This window comes from Amblyomma maculatum, chromosome 11 (assembly GCF_055883805.1).
Source record: "Amblyomma maculatum isolate TAMU_Amacu chromosome 11, ASM5588380v1, whole genome shotgun sequence".
Taxonomy (NCBI): Eukaryota; Metazoa; Arthropoda; class Arachnida; order Ixodida; family Ixodidae; genus Amblyomma; species Amblyomma maculatum.
Genome location: NC_139354.1, coordinates 40,300,546 through 40,321,036, shown reverse-complemented (window position 1 = coordinate 40,321,036; position 20,491 = coordinate 40,300,546). Strand labels below are relative to the sequence as shown.

The window sequence follows — 20,491 nt, the reverse complement described above, 5'->3', positions numbered from 1 at the left end:
GACTGTCCCGCAACAAGTAGCGCACCGGCCCATGATTCTTAGCGCGCCCATGGTGGCTGAAGTGCAGCGCCCTCAGCTTTCCCTCTAGGTAGTGTAAGGAACTCTATGTGTGAACCATATTAAAAGTGGGTTCATCGCATCATATATCGTCGTAGAGCGCGTGCTCTCCCTCGAAATCGGCCATTCTTTTTGCAACACTAGGCATGTCGCTGAGCCATTTCGCGGAGCTCTGGAAAGGCCGAGCTGCGCATGCGCGAGAAGCGGGTGATGTCACATCGCGCATAGCTGGCGCGCCGGGCTGGTCGCAACCACTGCGCGATCTCCATCGCATCGCTGACCATCTCTCCCTCTCTGATGCGCAGTAGCGATTGCGCATCGCCATCTGCGTGATTTGTGGCTAGCGGCGCGTAGCAGCCAGTAAGCAATCATCTGTGGAGAAGCATACTAATGATTGATTGATTTATAAGAACGGAAAGGTGTGGTATAACTGTCTCACTTGCTTTCAGTGGACGCCTCAACCGCGCCGTAAGGGAAGGGAGGACGGTGGGAGTGAAGGTGGAAAGAGAGAAATAGGGGCGTAGTGGATGGCTACGGAGTAATTTCGACCACCTGGGGATCTTTAACGTGCGCTGACATCGCACAGCTCACGGACTCCTCGATCTTCGTTTAGTCTCCATCGAAACGCAGCCGCCGAGGCCGGGTTCGAACCCGGGTACTCCGGCACAGTAGTCGGGCGTCTTACCACTGCACCACCGGGGCGGGGTTCTTCTGTAGACACCTGCACTGCGCTGTAAGTGAAGAGAGTAAGGTTGAAGTGAAAGTGGAAAGACACGCGGAGTCAACACCACCTAGACTACTAGGCGGTGTTGGCGGAGTTGCCTTATTGGAGGGCTACGGAGTCGGGCGTCTTACCACTGCACCACCCCGGAGGAGCGAGAAGCATACTAAGCGGCTTCTGAACGGCATAGGAAAGCCGAGAAGTTTAACTCTTCAGATCCCGAAGTGTATATAGTTGCTTGGCAAAAGGCACGGTGGATCGTAGCCCTCCACTACGGCCCCTCTATCTCCCTCTCTTCTTTCACTCCCACCTTCCTCCCTGCATTTGCGGCTTGATACATGTGTCCGCGGAGAATTGTGACAGATACTGCGCTTTTATATCCCGTAAATCAATTTCAGACGTCGCTGATGCTTGCTGTAGCAACGCCTCCTTCACATATCTCGGTCTGCTTCTGTTTGCTGTCTGGTGTGTGGTTCGAGGGAGCGGCAAATGAAAGGCGCCGCACGGGCGCCTGGATCGGACACCTGGCGGGGTCAGCTTCGTATATGCATGAATCGCCTGGTAACATCGTGACCTGTTGTGACGGTACATCGCGCGCCCCTTGTCGAACACAACCAGCATTTCATTGAATTAAAGCATCCAAGTTCACCGGCGTTCTATATTTCGTTTATTTCCTTTTATTTCCATTGGAAATGGACGTCCTCTTCCCGCCCCTGGCACGCGTGCCGGGGAAGAAGGGGGGTCGTGCGCCCGCGGATTAGAGGGCAGCTAGGTAGCCCTTGCCTTGTTGCGGCATTTTCCGCCAGATGGACGGTGCGGTGCTGGATCGCAGGGTCCGCGCTTCGCAGCAGGGTATCCCAGGCTACTCTACTTGTAATATTTTGTCCTATCCCTGGAGATTGTGGGAACTCCCAAATTATGTGATCGAGGGTCCCTCTCGCCCCACAGTGTTTGCACAGATCATTGTCCCTAAGGTCTGGTAGCGCGTGAAACGCCCAGACCGGGTTCATGAACGTATTAGTTTGTAGCCGCCTCCACGCGACAACTTCTCTATTATTTAGGCTAACATCTGGCGGGAGTACCAGTCTACGTCCCAATTTATAATGGTCGATGATTTCCCTGTAATTTTGCAGACGCTCGTCGCATGCCTAGTGTTCGGGGGGTTCGACGGCTACCCGGAAGCATATTAGGAAACCATATCCCGTAGGAGCACTCGAGCAGACGACGCTTTCAGCGATTTAAACGGCGATTGTTGCTGAAAGATCTCTCGGAACGCAACCTAAAGGTAACATACACTCACTGTAAACAGGGATTGTTGCTGAAAGATGTCTCTGAATGCAACCTAAAGGTAACATACACTCGCCGAGGCAGGAAATGATTATGAGGAAGGTAACCCTACTGAAAAACCAAAAGTTCTACGGGGCAATAACCTCATAAAATCTCATTCAATCGCATAGAGTCTCATAAGGTGCACATATATATCATAAAATATCGTACATAATTTATGATAATGTACAAGAAACTATGAGAACTTATGCAATTGTATGCGATTTGTACGTGATTTCTTATGTGAATTGAGTGAGATTGTGTGAGAAAATGTGAGGTTATTGCCCCTTACAGATTTTTCAGCAGGGAATTGCTTAGTGTAACTGTTGTCATACCGATTGTTGCTTAAAGGTGTCTGTAAACGCAACCTAAAGGTTATAATCTCACTGTAGGCGGGATATAATTACAGTGAAGGCAATTACAAAAAAATAAATATTGAGGAAAAAAATACAACACAGGAGTCGCATATTTAAGTGGCATCAGTAAAGAGATGCTTGGTGTTAATCCATTGCGCCACAAAAACGACGGGATTCTTTCAGACAATATATCCACTATTTGTCACCTGGTGGCGCTGTTCAGAGGAATCACGTTCCAGAGCGTCGTCTGCTCGAGTGCTCCTACGGGATATGGTTTGCTAATACGCCACCCGGAAATAGAGAGCTCGGGCTAGCTCTTGAGTCGCCTCGTTTCCAGGGACGGCAGCGTCAGCGGTGTCCAAATTAACAGAATTTTCCTATTCAGCGTTCTTTGGGTGAGAATTTTGGGCTCCTACGGCGATATCCTCCCCTTTCCAAAATTTTGAATGGCAGTTTTGCTGTCGCTAATTATGAACTTGGCTTCCGTTCCTACGCAAGCTAGCGCTATCGCACTATCCTCCGCAGTCTCTATATTGCGGCCTCTGCAGCTGCCGCGGATACCGGCGCCCCTTGGCCATCGGCTACCGAAGCTACCGCCGCACCTGTTCTGCCACTTGCCGCATCAACATAGACTACTTCCTTCGGTCCCATGTCCTTGAAAGCTTCGGCACGTTTGGCCCTTCTTTCGACATTAAATTCTGGATGCATATTCCTAGGGAGGGGGGACTACCAAGGCGTTCCTGCTTTCCCTACTAATTGCGACTTTTTTTTTTTTTTTGAACTCCTCTGTCTGGGTTGAGGCCTACTTTTGCAAGGATTACCCTGCCCGTCTCGGTCGTGCTTACTCGCACTGCCTCCGCCAATTCTGCCCACGTGTTATGCACCTCGAGTTCGAGCAGTCGTTCGCTCGAGGTACCTATTGGCAGTCCTAGCGTCTTCTTAACGCATCTTCGAATCAGGCAGTCTAATTTCTCTTTTTCGCCGGCCTTGATGTCTAGGTAGGGCGTGGCGTAACTGATTCTGCTTATTACGTACGCCTGGATTAGTTTTAGTAAATTTCTATTCTTGAGGCCTCTTCCTTTAGTGGCGACCCTCCTCAAGAGCCCGAGGGTTTGCATCGCGTAACTTTCTAATTTTTTCAGGACCTCTCCGTTATGGCCGTGAGATTGGATGACCATCCCCAAAATCCTGATCTGATCTACTTTTGGCATCGGTTTGCCCTCTACCTGAATATGAAACTCCCCGCTAATCTTGCAGCGGAGGTACTTTGGGCTATATACGAACAACTTAGGTTTTTGCGGGGAGCACGAAAGTCTTCGTTCAGCCGCGTAATCGACAATGATGTCGGTCGCTGCCTGCAGGCGTTCCTCCGTACTCGCATCGCTCCCCTGGTTAATCCAGATGTTGATATCGTCGGCATACATGCTAAACTTTAGCCCCTCTCATCGCCACGTTGAATAAGAAAGGCGATAGCACTGAGCCCTGAGGCGTGCCTTTGCTTGCTAACTCTATCGTAGGAGATTCTAAATTTTGAAATATCATGCAGGCTTTTCTGCCCGATAAGAAGTCTTTTATGTAATTGTACGTTCTCTCCCCTACTCCGAGCCCTTCGAGCCCTTCGAGGATAGCCTCGTGCCTGACATTGTCGAAGGCCTTGGTGAGGTCTAGGCCCAGGATCACTTTGGCGTCTCTCGATCGCGAGTCCATGATATCATGCTTTAGTCGGAGCATTACGTCCTGCGTGCACAAGTACGGTCGGAAACCGACCATTTCGTACGGCCACAGGTCGTTTTGCTCGATGAAGCACGTTAATCTCGTCTGGATTACGGGCTCCAGCAACTTCCCTACGCATGAGGTTAGGGAAATCGGTCTCAAATTTTCCAATTGCGGGGGTTTGCCCGGTTTAGGTATTAATATTATGTTTGCCGTTTTTCATTGATCTGGCAACTGGTTCGTTTCCCCAACTTTTCCAATGAATTCCGTTAGAAGACTAATAGAGTCATCGTCCAGATTGCTTAGCATTTTATTGGTGATCCCATCGGGGCGCGGAGCTGATTTAGTTTTTAGTCTTACAATTTCCGCCCTTACCTCTGCCTTCGTGATGGGGGCGTCAAGCGTCTCGTTGGGCGTGCCACCGTAGCTCGGGAGGGGGGAACTCTGGTTGTCTGCAACGTACGTTTTTACTAACTTATTCATAAACGCCGTATCGTCTCCTTCAATGGCGTTTCTGATTTTTGCCCATCTTATTCCCGATTGAGTTTTTGAATTTGTTGGGTGCAGAAGATGCCAGTGTATACATAGTGCGCGGCGCCCTATACACTAACGCTGGTGTGCTGTCGGGTGCGGTACCTCAATATTTGTACAAAAGCGCCGTCGGACGGCATTATGTACATTACATATTTTATATGTGTTGCTTTTGAGACCTGTTTCAGTGTACAGTGCGTACGGTATTCGAGCGGGTCCGCTCGTGCGCCTTCGTACTCGGGCGCCAACGTGTACCTGAATCCCGCGCACGGATGCCACTAATCCCTAGATTAAGAGCGCTAACAGAGATTGACGAAAAGCTCAGTTTGCAGTAACCTTGTTAAGCAGCATGACTGCTGTTTGGCTAATATTACCGCGGCTTCGCGTTACCGCGGTTGACGCTGCTCGTGCATGCAGCAGAACATGCAGCAGACGACGCGGCGTCGGCGGTCGGTCTATGTCGTGGCAGCTGCGTCGGTTGCCAGATCAGCAATATGTTCACGAAGAAATGAAAATACTAGTCTTAGAAATATCTGCAGCTCCGACGCAGCTGAAACATTGATGTTTAGTTACTTGGCACACCAGGAATGAGATGCAATAAACAGCTTACATTCCAAAATTGGTGTCATTACCCTTTAAAGATCTCGGGTGGCCGTGATTATTCCGAAGCCTTCCACTGCTTCTACCGCGGCGCCTCTTTCTCTATTTCTGCTTTCTCTCCCACCTTCCTCCCTTCTCTTACGGCGAGGGTCTCATATCCGCCGAGAAGAGTGACCGATACGATGCCTTTTTTGCTTTTTTTTTTGTGTGTGTAAGCCGATTAAAGTTTTTTAGACCGCAGCCGGGGGCTTTCTCGTGAACTGATATATTACGGGGTTGTCTAAACTTCTGAGTGGGGAAGTGGGGGGGAGGGGGGGTAGCTATGACGGCAGAGGTGAAGCGGTAGTCAACGTAAAATAGCAATATTAATTGGGTATGGGGGATGCCTTCACTAAAACGTAAGTGGCTGTGTAAGTAAATGGCGGCAGCGAAACCGAAACCGCGGAGCCTGTCGGCGCGCTAGACGCACATAATATGGCGACCCCTTTTCGCAGCGCATGTCTGGGTGGGAGCTTAGGTGAAACAGACGGCATTAGAGATGTACTATCGCTTTCAACTGCACAGGATTCAACTATGGACCGACGGATATATGGCCTTTCCCAGTCGGCATCGCTTGAATCCCGATTAAAGGTCCGCAAAATTGAGCAGAATGAACATGCTGATTAATAGGGATTTTCTTTGGAATCCCATCAGCGAAACGGCACCAGTGTCAGATAAACACTACATTATAGCCGGAGTGTAACGGTAGTGTAGTAATTAGTACTACGGCGTCCCCTTGCTGTAAAACCCTCCAGCAGAGACGTATCGTACGTAGTTAAAATGTAATTAGTTTGTAAAAGGTTGGAATAATTGCTTCATATGGTCCCGGAAGCGATATAGATTTCATAACTAAACCAGTAAAACTAATGACACTCTGAAAAGGAACGTGTGATAGTTGACATTAGTACGTTGGTACCACGGCGCCCTCTTCAATTGCTGTAAAACCAACCTGTACAGATGTATAACGCGTAGATTTTAAAATAGCCGCGCATAATTTGTGAACAGTGTTAAAAAGACTCCGGGAAGAAAAAGCGGTTGGAAATTATAATCGCACTCTGAAAAAAAGGAAAAGAAATGAACGCCCAGAAGGTGGAATCGAACCACTCTGACGTCAATCAGCTACGGGTTTGAAGCCCGCACCCCGGACCACCGAGGCTCGTCTGGGCAATCGCGAGTGCTTCCATGGCAGTATATATAGACAAATCCCCGGTAGCAACGCTCCGTTCCAGTGACTTGGTCAACTTATTACAGCTTTAAAAGTATGCTTGTAAATCTAACTGAAAACTCTTTATTCTATGAAATGTCTTGGAAAAAGGGGCACTTAGCTGTATATAGAAAAGCGGAAAACAAAACGTGGTCTTTTGCTGAACGTAAAATGTTTTGCCAATAAAGAGCTGTTTTTTGTGTTCAGTGCGCCCCCTCGTGTTTCAAGTTGGAGGTTGATGCGGCTGCAGTGTTAGGACGCTTTCACTATACATAATGTGTTCCGCTGCTCCGTGCTCTCAGCAAGCAAGCGCACTCACAATCCGGCGACGCGTAGGGAGTGGTCTTTGTAAAGGTATATTCAGTACATGTTCGGTTAATTTTTTTGTGGTATTACGTATGTGACAATTACCGCCAACTTGACAGCAAGTGAGGAATACAAAGAAGAAAAAGAAACTTATTGACTATTTATATATTGGTCTCCACTAAAAGATAAACTTACAAGTATAGATAAGATATCAACTGTGATTCTGTAACTTCTTATCAAAAGACAGATGCGGGCACTTTACTCCGTTTATCTGATGCATGTTTGAGGTAGGTAGGACGACTCACGCGGGCGCATTTGGAGAGTTCCGCTTTGATCCTCGGATGTATGGAGGAAAAAAAAAGTCAGGAGGGCGCGCACTGCAATGACGCCCACGCTGTTGGCCGCGCAGACGAGAGCACTGATGCGTATACTGACACCGAAAAAAAGTATTACGGACAGACTTGGAAGGCGAAAAACGGGGAGGGGCCGAAATCGTGAGCCCTGAAGCCTGGCAGCATGATGCCGCACTCTCTCTTGGTTTTAAATACGAAGCATTTCTTGTCTCAAGAGCATTGTCACCACAGTGTGTCGGCAATATTTGTACAGAACCTAGCTGTATGCAAGAACTGCCAATCATTCATTGCGTGGATAATTAGAAAGGGCTGGAGTCCCAAAATATGGTAAAGGGTTTGAGTTCTATTAAAGGTCGTGGGTTCGAGTCCCAGAACAGTTCAGAAGTTCAAGTCCCAGAAGGTCATGGGCTCGAGTCCCAAGTAAAGTTTCGAGATGGAAGGGGGGGGGGGGCAAGGGTGTGAGTTCCAATAACGGCCTTGGGTTCATTTCCCAAAGATGGTCGAGGGTTCGAGTCCCTAGGCAGGAATAAGAGAGATGCTTTCGCATTACTGTATATACACAGACAAGTGCACGTGTAGAAGTGTTTCGCCCCCATGCTATAGAATGCATGCAGTCGCGCGTAGATGCAAATACAGGCCTACGGGAACACCCCCCCCCCCTACCGCCGGAATTTCGTACGATTCCTACAATGTATTTTACTGGCAGAAGGATTTTGTGCTGCCTCATGAAAGTTGGTTTGGTTTATAGGGCTAACGTCCCGAAGCGACGTAGGCTGTGAGGGACTGTATATAACGTAGGTCTCCCGAGTTCAACCATCTGGGGTTCGAATCATTGAAGGGGTCATGACAGCTATCATTGGAGCATGAACTGATTATTGCATTTCCCTCCACACGCGCTAAATTATAAATCCTCACAAATGTAGCTCATTCGGTTCAGTATATAGTTTTAAAATAATTTTTATGACTGATATTGAAAGCAGCTTTCTGGTCTGGCAACCATGGGCCACTGACGTCACAGCGAGGTAACATCCTCATGTCGTCTGCTATTCGCGGTGTCGCCTGTACTCTTGCATGCACGTCGCGGACGGTGATCACTGAGGGCATATTTTTTTCTTAAGCAAAAATATTTTGTTCGCATATTCTCTTTTCTTTGAGAATCCTTCACTATAATATGCCACCTTAGTGATCCTCAGACTTGTTTTTGACTTCGTCTATAGGTTGTCGAGAAGGCCGAAATCAATGGGCTCATGCTGTATTATTTGAACACCCTATAGTTAAAACTAGGGTGCGCATCTATCTGTAGATGGGTGGCAGAGAGCGAGAATGCTTCGGTGCGTCTGGCGGACCCACCTCTACGTTGTGATTCGTGAAGCTTCACTAATCGGCAGCCCGTGCGAAGTTGCGTTGCTACGTACTTTCGTTTAGTTTTTTCTTTTCTTATTGGTTGCTTCTTTTGCATGGGGATTAGTGACTTTTATTAGAGTCTGTGCTATGTACGTGCGATTACATCGAATACAGGGATGGGTCTATTCCGTAGCAGAAGAGGCGACGTCGTAGAATCCGAGTCGCATGCTCTGTGTTTACATGAGGGTGAGGAGAACGGCAGCCGTCCGGTCCCCGCGTTCGGCGCATCGCTTGCGTGGCTCGCGGCTGGCTGCTGCCCCCAGAGCGGGAGTAGTGGCGGAGAGTTTGCCAACGCCAATGGTGTAGCTTTTGCCATCTACGGGAGTCTCTTGTAACAAATGCAACTACGTGCGCACAGTGAACTCTAACAATATGCGCATGTTGGATTATCCTATCCAGGAAACGGAAAATGTGGGATTCATTGACATACTTGGCTTTAGGACATAATAGGACTTATCACATAGTCTTAGAGCAGTTTGCTGATGATTATCCGCTTCCGACTGCGTAATATACGCAGGCGAACCGTGCCATCTCAGAACATCCTAAATGTTTCCCGCTTGTCATTGGTGTTCAAAAGTATTGCACCATGGCCTGTGCACAACGTCAACCTCCCCGTTCTCTTGAAGACAGAAAAGTCTTCCAATGCCTCATGGTCATGTCGTCGAATTCCGCTGTACTCGTTTTGTCGCAACGTCCCGACTGAATGCGATACGTCGCATGATCCGTACACACTATCGACCTCTCGTGAGAGGAAAGTAATATGAACATAAATACTCGTGCTAATGCGCATATATATCTTTTAGTGACATCCATGGAACATCAGTTCTCCGGCAAACCCTTTAATTTTTCTTAAACTATATTAGCGCGATACCATAAAATGCTCCGTTGATGCTGCCAGCTCTGAGAGCGAAAACCAATTAACGTGCCACTGGCAGTAGGTAGTTGATGGGCCATATAGCCGAGGGTAATGATTAGTTAGCGGGTTATGCGACGCCGCAAGTTGGGACATATGACATCGAGCTACCAAATCGACACGTGATATTTGGAAATCAAGCCCTCCGGGACCCTAGCTTATTTAGATCTTGAGTCAGGTATATTTAAGCATGCAATGCTTTTGAATAGCTCTCGTTGTCGCTGACGTTGAGTCAACAACGAGCATACGGGCACACACTCACACGTAAAACACAGCCCGAAGCCGGCGGTCGGTATGAAGCGAGTTCGGGGATTTGGAATCTTCTGTCACTGCGTCGAGGCGCCTGGTGATGGGGTGCCTCTTAGATGGCTTTATAAGCACTCGGAGAGCACTCCAACGCGCTGCATGCCCTACATAGTTGTCAGACCAGCGTCTCTTCGGTGTCGCGCACTCTGCAACGTTCTGCCTTTCAGTGTTGTCTCATGTCCAACGTACTGCACTTCGTCCATAGACCTGACTAAGTTCCCTGACTGTGCCGTTCGTCATTTCAGTAGACATCCAATACAACAGCCAGATGCTACTTGGCCTTGCAGACAACTTGATGTCCGTATCCATTACATATACTCTCAGTTATGGGAGAGGCAGTTATTTTTTTTTCTACTCCTAAGCCACTCAGGCACGTTCGCACAGGATGCTTAAAGTAGGGCTAGTGGGGACCCATATAACAACTTGAGGTCTTTCACATAACGTAGTAGCCTGCGACTGTATGCTGATGACTATGTGCATGGTAATTAACAAAGGCACAAATCTAGTGAGTAGCAATGTACAAGTTACTCCACTTTTAGAGTGAAGATGCGATCAGGTGGCCGTTCTCTTCAAAGCTTCAGTGCGTCTGAGCCAACTGCGTTTCGGGCTGCAGCCAATCACTATCTCCAGCACTATTTCCAGGCCCGTTTACCTGCGTTTCTTTGCTGCGATGTGCGACCGCTGAGCACGCAGCAGCGCTTCAAAGAGCGACCACTTCCTTGCGTGTTCACCATAACAGTGCATAACACTGTACTCGTACGTGAATGAGGATCTGCAAGCAGAGATGCAGACGGAATGCATATAACTAGTCACATACCTAGATACCATTAAAGGGCCCGTTAATAGCTATTTACTAAAATTACGAAACCCGCACGAGTGACAAGTATATCCCGTCAATTCTCTCCGCAATGCACAGATAAGATAGCTTCATTATAGCACCGAACGTATGAACGATAGAAAATGTTGCTCCTCCTCTCCTCCCTCAACTGAACCCATGTCGTCGCGCAAGAAAAAAGAAACAAGTCGCGATGGCACCCCGCCACATCCCGCCTCGCTTGCGTAACTTGATAGCGTCCAATGAGTGGGCGCGCCCAGCAGCCCCACTGACGTCAGTGGCGGTGTTTGCGCGCGGGGATGTGTCCCCCAAATCTGCTGCGAGTGATCGCTACGCGCCCTTTTTAAAAATGATTTGCAAATCATCGGCTTCACGCGAAGCTTTCCAGTTTGACTAGAATACTCACAGAGGCCACCTGTATGAATCGCTTGCATTAGAATTTCACCCCAAGTAGCATTTCAGGGGCCCTTAATAATTTCAGGGGCTCAATAATATAACGATTATTGAATTAAACCATTTCGACGCCCTTAACATATTTCCGTATTTTGGTTCATCCGCCTAAAATTTCTGGACAAAACATCTCTCGGGAATGGCAATACAATTAAACTTAATGAAATTCAGTTTATTGCTGGACTGAGTTGAGATTTTCGTAGTTGGCCGCAGACCAGGCACATTTTTCAACACCATCAGTCGAATGGCGAATCCCAGTGGGCGATTCAACACCATCAGTCGAATGGCGAATCGCAGTGGGCGATTCAACACCATCAGTCGAATGGCGAATCCCAGTGGGCGATTCAACACCATCAGTCGAATGGCGAATCACAGTGGGCGATTCGGAGCAATGTTTCTCTCTCAAGGAAACATGAAAATGTGTTTGCTTGTTGAGCCTGATTCAGGTTGGGAGTTCTGTGTGACCGTAACTGTACCTAACACTGCCTAGAAATCTTGCTCCTTCAATGATCCGGAGAGCGCTCTGGATCGTTGATTGGAATTCAGCATTGCGTACGTTGTACGAATTATTGGATCACGGCTAGTCTCAAGAGCAGTGCGCGAGCGCCTGTTACCTTCGAAATTGGCCGTGACTGGATCTAGGCGCTTGAATAGGAGGACTGCATACAGAAATTGACAACAGCTACCAGAACTTATTTTAGTCCTTTGACACTGAGTACGGTGTTCATATAAAAGCGTGAAAACCTTTCCACTACTGTCAGAGAAGCTGATTTGACTGCCCTGTTAGGTTGGGCAGTCATCAACTCTTTCCTGCACTTCGAGCGCAGCTCAGGGCCAAAAATGGCAGCGCCTTTCATCTCTTCGTGAAATTGTACACAGAGGGGGGAGGGTCACCATGTCTGCCCATTCCTTTACTCGGTCGGACCGGCGCCGTCATTTTTAAAAGTGCAGGGTCATGGCTGTGCAGGTTTTTTTGACGGGGTGGAGGCCAAAAACCCATGATGTTGCGTTGCATCAACGGGCCCTACTTGCCACCTTTACCTTCGGAAATCCGAGGACTCAAGGAACTAATGAGAAAAGCGCTTCGCCTCGTCATTTTTAATTCTGCATTCACGGCGAAGCTTGTTTTGTTTTTCAGCGCCGAATTTTCGGTGTATGTAGCAAATCCATCGCATAAAAAATAATTTAGCCATTTCTATCTTTGGCGTTTTGGCAGTAGGGGCTCTAGTGGGAGGGGCTGTAGGGGGGGGGGGGGAAGGAGGGACATGAAAATTAGCTCTCCCTAATGCAGAGCCCTGCTCACGCATATTCATGACCCTACACATCTATGTATATATTATACAACATAATATATTCATTTAGGTAAGTTTGCTAAGCCGTAGGCTACCAGTAGCCCTCATGAAGACGCAGTTCTTGGGCGTGTAATACTATAAGAGCGATCTTTAGAAATCGGGTGAAAGGATCGATGTGTGTGTGAACTACTCTTACGTTATGCGGTGAAATGTCATGGTGATGTGGCTATGTTCGATTCGACGTCCTAATAGCAGTGCTAATCCAGCGGAAACAATATATCTGCACTCATGAAATGTGCGCTGCAGGTTTGCCTATTTTTCTCGCTCCCATGTCTTAATAAGCAACGGAAAAAAAAAAAAAAAGATATATATTTATTCTGTTGTTATCACGCAGATTGAATAATATCCATTTCTCACCGGGACCAGGCCAAGAATGCTCATGTCTCCCCAGAGCTAGAAATTCGTCAGAATTTCCTATAGACCTTTGCAACGAGAACTTCCTAGGCTTCGCCATATTACTGGCTGGGCTGTTGTGTGCGCCTGACGTCAGCACGGTGGAAGCGGCAGCTGAGCAGGATTGCAACAGTCCAGAGAGGAGGCGTTTTGACGTCATCTTCGCCCGATACACAGGTCTATATGTATAGCGGGAATATCGACAGTGGCTACTATGACGTACTCACGTGAGGCTATCCGCAAGGGGCGCTAGTGGTCGACACGGCATTCGCCATGTGCGTGGTCCTGTGAGGTGCCACAGGCCGCAGTATTCAACTCGTTGTGATCCGAGGAGTGCGCCTTTCCCGCCTTATCACATTTCGTGCATGTGCCAGCTAAAGCCATGCGATGAGGCGATACACCCATGGACTGCGTCCAACAAGAAAAATGACGGTCCCAAAAAAAGGTTCGACTTTGCGAAAACGTCAGCTCGTACGACTGCGGTAACGTCGTCGTGGTGAGTGGCGTGCTACCAGACCATTGCTTCGCGTTGAGTTACTCGACATGGGAGGCCTGCCTGGTGAAGCGCGGTTTTAAGTTTTGCGACAGGTGAAAAAATTAAAACGTACAAACCCAAAAAAGCGTTTTATTTTTTTTGTCAAGCGGCGGAGGCCAAGAGCCACACGTGCGTGAGGGCGTCGATGGCCAGCGAGTCGTTTTTCATCATCATCATCATCAACAACAACAGCCGCACTATGCCCACTGCAAGGCGTAGGACTCTGCCATTTTATTCCAATTAACCCAGCCCTGTGCTAGCTGCATCCACTTGACCACTGCGAATTTCTTATTCTCATCCACCTAATTTTCTGCCGCCCCCTGCTACGTTTATCTTCCCTTGGAATCTAATTGGTTACTCTTACAGACCATCGGTTATCCTCTCTTCGCACTACATGTCCTGCCCATGTCTATTTCTTCTTCTTAATTTTCACTAGAATGTCGGTAACTTGAGTTATTTCTCTGACCCACTCTGCACGCTTCCTATCTCTTAACGTTGCACCTACCATTTTTCGTTCCATAACCCTCTGCGTTGTCCTCAACTTAAGTAGAATCCTTTTCGTTAACCTCCATGATTTAGTCCCATAAGTTAGTACAGGTAGGATTCAACTGTTGTGCATTTTTCTCTTGTGTGATACCGGTAAGCTGCTAGTCATATTGCTTGAGTACTTTCCAAATGAGTTCCATCCCAATCTTATTCTCCTAGTTATCTCTCTTTTGTGGTCTTGATCGGCATGTCACTACCTGTCATAAGTAGACATATTCGCCTACCACTTCCAGCCGCGTTTACAGCCATTTTTAGAGGGGAATAAATTAGGACGTGTCTCTTCGCTTAGCTAGTTCTACCTGTCACCTCTGCCGACTTGCAAGCGACGCCTTGCAACTGTATCAAGGGTTATCGCTGCACATCACGTTTTTGCGAACCTAGGTTCCACGGGTTATGTGCATTTCAAGCAGGCAGGCTGCCAATACTAAAAACATTCTCGCTGGGTTTGTAGTTTTTGCTGTGAGCGCGTGACAGTATTTGCTCGACCTTGTGTCGCTGACCCAAATTAAGCAACTGAGATGCTTCGCTTTGCTGCTGGAACATCGGCTGTGAAAGCTTAGACCGGTAGTTTGCTGACTACCGTCACGAAAAATGTGCGTTTCGCGACCGCGCCAGTTTTGGAACATGGGAAATTAACAATGCGCTGTCTCTTCAACATGTGTCCTGCGTCAGTGACAGCTAACCGTTAACGAATTTGTGTGCAATATGCAACCTGCTACTTTTGTTGCCGAGCTGGTGCACGGGTGAATGGCTAGTTGCAACAGCAAGTAGGCGATTTCATGCCCCGGAGCACGAAAATAATACTTGAGACTCCATGCACACAGATGGCGCTAAAATGAATGTGGAAGTATTTTGTAACTTGATAAAACTTTATTTATTTCTTCCATTTTACGCTGCGGGCACCTGAAAGGTAATGTGATACTGCCCGAGCCGAAGCCACCGACGGCAATTGATATCGCGGATAAGGCGTGAAGGTGGCCATGCCGTCTGGTAGTACGGCCTTAGTGAATACCTCCTATACACCAAAATGGGTACCAATAAACACCGGGATTGAAATAAATGTCTGCTGGGGATGCCAAAAATTCAGTGTAAGTACCTTACCTGCTTCCATGCATCAATGTTAAAACATGCAATCCAGCAAAGCGAGGGCTGAGCACGAGAATCAAGTGGCTGGTAGACAAGGTTACTGCCACATTTCCTGACCGAGTTTCGCGAACGACTTAATTGTAGTGAAAGTGTGCCAGAGTAGCTTAAAAAACCAATTAAGGCCGATGGTATTTCTATAGTCGTAATATTGTTTATGCACACCGAGCCTTCGACAGCACTTGTCCATGCAACTTCCTCTAAATGCTATTGGTAATATGGCCCACGAACAGATTGCAGATCTTTTTGCCAACTTGTCTGTAGACAGTGCGTTCTATATGCGTAGTGTCTGGTGCCTTCCATCCGATTTTCGACGAAGTTCTAGACGGAGCACGGCGAAAATAGATCAAGAAAGGATATTTGAATACTACCGGCCACGTAACGCTCTTTGAAATGTACCAGCTAAATATTCAGATATCCGGTTGAGGTAGCGTTTTCAAGGTAATCACCCACCCCCCTATGTATGCGCACGTCATAAAAAGTGGGGCAGCTTATATATCGAACGACAGGACGCCATGCCATGTTTTTTGCGCGCGCCTCAGTTGGCCTATATCCATAGGCGAGATTTCGCGTTTCTGTCGTGGGAAATGACAACAAAATACACATAATGGCCTAGTTCAAGAGATCAGACTTTATTGACTTTTTAGGGACCTCTGGTGAGAATCTTTGGAAACAGGAACGGTGTGGACGCAGTGCGTTGAAATGACTTTGGCTGTGGAAGTGAAAAAGAGTAGTAAATTATCTTTATTCCTCAAGGATCAAAACTGTAATGAATAGAAACATTCACATTTTGCGTAGGATATGTGCATCTGCTTTCTTATTTTGAATTAAATCATCGTTCCTAGGGTAAAACGTGGCTTTGTATGTTCGCATGGGCTCGACTGACCTTTGAGGCAGGGTTGGGAGTTACATTTTCCTTAGGGTATACGACATATATAGGAGGAGTAATAGCTAACAATTTCGGTTTGTCTTCAACTCTATACTAATATCAAACGACCGCTGAGTAGCAGGCTTCCCCCCTGGCTGCTCCAAGTCGTTTTAATGTATTCACCTTTTCCTCTAAGAGGCACGGATTGACATCCCGTCCACAAGCTTGCCATTTGGGAACTCTGTGCTGATTCTTGATGATTACATGCCACCAATTTCGAATATGAAACAGGGATAAGGTTCTGCATTCTTTTTTCGTATATATTGAATGCCTCGTAGCAAGACCACCTTCATGCTTTGATGACTTTTAAAGGCGAATATATAATATTTGGCAATAGTTATAGAGCTCCTGACCCTTACAAATTTATCTTTGCACAGTCCGCACGCAGCTCATAGATAGTCTACGAACGGTATTAAAATTTCGTCAACCTCATGCATGCCTAAATCTAGGTGGGACGTTAACGAATAGTAGTAGTAACATTGAGTTTACTCGAACAGTGCTTACCTTTAACCAAGGTAACCTCCACCGAAGCCAGCTCCGGCGGTCTTTCCGAACGACGACTGGCCGAAGCCACCCTGGTGCCCAGCAGCACCGCTTCCAAAACCAGCCGATCCCTGTTTGTAGCCGGAGCCGAAGTTCTTGCTATCGCTGGCCGAGAAGCCAGAGCTGTGGCTGTAGCCCTGGTTGTTACTGTATGCATTCACGTTCCTGTTGGAGGCACCTCCGGCGAAGCCTGCGGATCCCAGGTTGTGGCCCGCAGCGCCGCCCTGGTATCCACCCTGATAGCCACCGGCCTGAGATCCGTAGCCGGACTGGTAGCCTCCTCCATATCCTCCAAGGCCACCGTATCCGAGGCGACCGTACCCGAGCCCCCCAGAGCCAAGACCACCATAGCCAGCACCGCCATACCCCAGACCACCGTATCCAAGACCCCCATATCCGAGACGACTGTATCTAAGACCACCGTAGCCGAGACCCCCATATCCGGCTCCACCATATCCAAGACCACCGTAACCCAGACGACCATATCCAAGCCCACCACTGCCAAGACCACCATATCCAATGCCAACAACTCCAGGGCGGGCAAGACCAGCTCCACCGTAGCCGGCGCCGCCAGCTACACCAAATCCACGGCCGAGTCCAACGCCTCCGAGACCAGCTCCAACAAGGCCAGGTCCCACTCCAGCACCGTAGCCACCGACTCCGAGACCACCGCCTAGAAGGCCTCCACGACCTTCGACGTCCTTGTCCTTCTTGGCAGCATCTTCAGCGAAGACGCTGCAAGCCACCAGGGCGCAGACAGCAGCAGCTGTGAAGAACTGCGAAGAAAGAGAGATGGTCTGTAACTTTTTGCGGCATGTCTGTGCTGAGTAGAATGAGAGGCAGATGGATAACACGGTATGAAGGAGCACTGAACAAGGGTTGAGGGGGAAGCATCAGTTCGCAGGTTGAGCCAACGTTTCGACAAGTGGGACTTGTCTTCGTCTGGGCAGTCTGTGCTGAGATCTTTATGTGCTCATCAAATGTAGATGACAGACGTTGTATGAAGTTTTTACGAATATATCTTCTGGAAAGATTAAAAAACAATTCTTTCTACCTAAGACTGCTCGCTTTCATTCACTGGGCATCACTCCTGCAATCGGCCATTCACTAACGAACTCCGCACCGGATTTGAGCCTAGTTCTACGCAGAATTTTCTAGACTTTCTCCCTTGGAAAGTTGTAACGGCGCGCTACCAAAGGATCTCTGGAGTCCTCAACAGCAGTATTGATACGGTGTTTATTAATACGTAAAAAAATTAAAAGTTTGCTTTTATACGGCTGTGTGCCAGCTTCTATAATGTTGAAAATTTGAAGTACGAAAGTGAAATATTAGCGCTATAGCCAGCGACAAGCAACATTCATTCCTTTTTGTTGAACCTTTAATCTATACTCGCGGAGATGGGCCTCACTAAAGCTTGTAGAAATTTTTCATAAGTGTGTTGAAAGATCGTGAGGCTGACAGCATGATCTAGGCTTTTCGAGAAATAAGGGGACATTACACGAGGTTCTCTTGGTATTGCAGATTTATATCATGATGTCTGTTTGAAGTGAACTTTGAAATTAATGGCACTTGCGACAACAATGAGCTATACGTAACGCAAGAAATTTTTTTTTGTGGCACGTTATGGTCTCCAGTGTAACAGCGAATCCTCTAAGCTAGACACATTGAACTTATTCCAAGATTAATAGCAGTGTTTTATCAAACCAACGGCGTCATTCATACTGTAAATATGCACACCATCTCCAGTAAATAAGTGATGTCTGCACCAAGAAGGACTGGTTGCCACCCTTTAACAGTGAACTAGCGATGTAGCATAGTTTCTGGGAATCGCGTTGAATATTCGGCGTTGACGCAATTAGTTTTACTCGCGAAATCGTCCAGCGGTAGTCACATCTTGATTCCGTTTCTTGGTCTTTTCTCTCACATAAAATCTCTATTGTTGGTGTGAGTGCGGTCATAGCCTATATTTCATTAAAGTGCTGTGGTCTGTCGAGGCAAGTCAGTTGTAATTTCTTCTCATGTGTCTTTAAGATAGACTTCAGGGCCTTAAGGCACATAAAGACATTATACATGATACGCTGCTTAACGCTTAATCGACTACACAGTAACATCGATGCGACCAGCGGTTCATGATTATCAATCCTTAGGCGAGACACTAAAGAGATTGGAATAGAGACACGACAACGTTATTATCAAGGGCCGCAAAACCTGACTTATCGAATTAATGCTTTTAGTGATTCCAGGTGGAATACCTCCGATAAGCAGCAGTGTAACGGCAGGTGAATGCTACCTATGGATTATTCATTAATAGTTAATACGATGGCTGTAAGACTATTATTTGCATTTCCCGTGCCTTTTTAATCACACCGTTTTGCTAAATAATATTCTAAATATTATTGTGCTAATAAGCTAAATATTTTTCCGCTAAATAATTTATTGCATCGATAATTCTTGAAGGAGCATTTTAGGGCTAGGCAGCACTCTTACAGATAAAATAATGGTATAACAGAAATGATCACTCAGCCTTCAAGGCATTATAACCTCAGCTTCTTAGCCATTGAACACAACGTAACAACACAACATAACACAATAGTCACGTCTCACCTTCATTGCTGTAGGGATGTTCGCCTTGAGCGCTGAATCTCCTGGTCTCGGGCACTCGACTCCTTTGGCTAGGAATACCGATCTTTGGCAGTGACTGTGAATCTCGATCGCTGTGGCTCGCTTTTTATACCTGGCGTTCAGAGAACGTCACGTCGTTAGCAAGAAACCAAGCAACACAAGCCCTCCGTATACAGGAAGTGACGCGTAATAAGTGCAATTCGAAAAGTCGTGTCGTTGTAATTTACGAGTTGCGTAAGTGCAGAGGGCCAAGGAGAGAAAGGTGTAGAAATGTCTTATCTACTGCACTACCGCCTCCGCACTCGAAGCGGCCTTCCCCGAAGTTCGCCTCACGCTTCCGCTCACCGTCGCAGCGCAGTTCTCCGGTTCTCCCCTTGTCTTTCCGTTAAACGCGTGATCCTGCGATGAGTCGAGTGTGTCGAGTGAGCTGTCTCTTCGTGCTCAAGAGCATTTGGCACTGGAAAAGTGGGAAAGTGCTCCTATTATTTATCGCTCTCTATCAAAACAAAACAGAAGATTGTTCATAATTGGCAGCTCTTTCTTTCTCTTTTTTTTTTTTTTTGAAGAAAGAGTTGTTTGAGTGATATTTGCCTGCCGTCCTGTGTATTTAGGCTCTTGTCTCGAGGAGCAAACATTCAGCGCCTGAGACAGGAAAAGATTTCAAACCACGAGCTAAATTCGTGTTCGTGAGAAAAACGTTTTCGAAGACGGTTGAGGGTCAGATGGGTGACAAGATTAAAAGGTTCTTTGAACAACGAGGCATTGGCTGCCCTCATCAGAGGGAAACAGCTGAAAGTCTTGGGCAGAAATGGTTACCCCGCAGGGGACTGAACACGGGATCGTATCTGATGGTGAAGAAAATTTCTCATGTGTTCTTATCACGTGTCGGGCTGGGAAAAAAAAAACGAAGCAAACCTAAAACAAGGAGGAAATAAACTAAATTTCTGCCATTTATCGGTTATCAAACAACGGTAGTTTGTTCCAGTATTTTTCATGCTGTAATAGTTACGATCAGCCGCGTATATATTGTAAACAAGTCTTCTAGAGCATCTCGTTTTCGGAAGTACTGCGCAAAAAAGGAGCTTATGCATACTTTAATTGTCAGTGACTTAAGAAAGAAACAATGCGAATAAAATTTTACAGCCGAGAAACGCGATTGATGTGGAAGGCAATATGTCTGCATGTGGCCGTCGATATTGTGAGCGATTTGTGTTCAAATGGGCTTAATTTTTTTACAATGTAAATTTCTGTTGAGCGAATTAATTCTTGCCACATTTTCCATTTCTTTTTTTACTCCACGTTTAGTTCTACCAAT

The 20,491-nt window shown here is 47.1% G+C and overlaps 1 protein-coding gene and 1 non-coding gene across 2 annotated transcripts; both read right to left on the bottom strand.

The window, feature by feature from the left end:
• Window positions 1-6,422: 6,422 nt before the first annotated feature.
• On the bottom strand, window positions 6,423-6,509 carry TRNASTOP-UCA (transfer RNA opal suppressor (anticodon UCA)). Its single transcript has one exon. It is a non-coding gene; the product is annotated as a tRNA-Sec (tRNA).
• Window positions 6,510-15,695: 9,186 nt separating this feature from the next.
• On the bottom strand, window positions 15,696-19,286 carry LOC146173616 (uncharacterized). Its single transcript, XM_084584561.1, has 3 exons — window positions 19,159-19,286; window positions 16,516-17,330; window positions 15,696-15,795 (listed from the first exon to the last, which is right to left on the bottom strand). Exons 1-2 carry the CDS (start codon window positions 19,162-19,164, stop codon window positions 16,518-16,520), a joined length of 819 nt encoding a protein of 272 aa, XP_084440687.1. The 5' UTR covers window positions 19,165-19,286; the 3' UTR covers window positions 15,696-15,795; window positions 16,516-16,517.
• Between the last annotated feature and the right edge of the window lie 1,205 nt (window positions 19,287-20,491).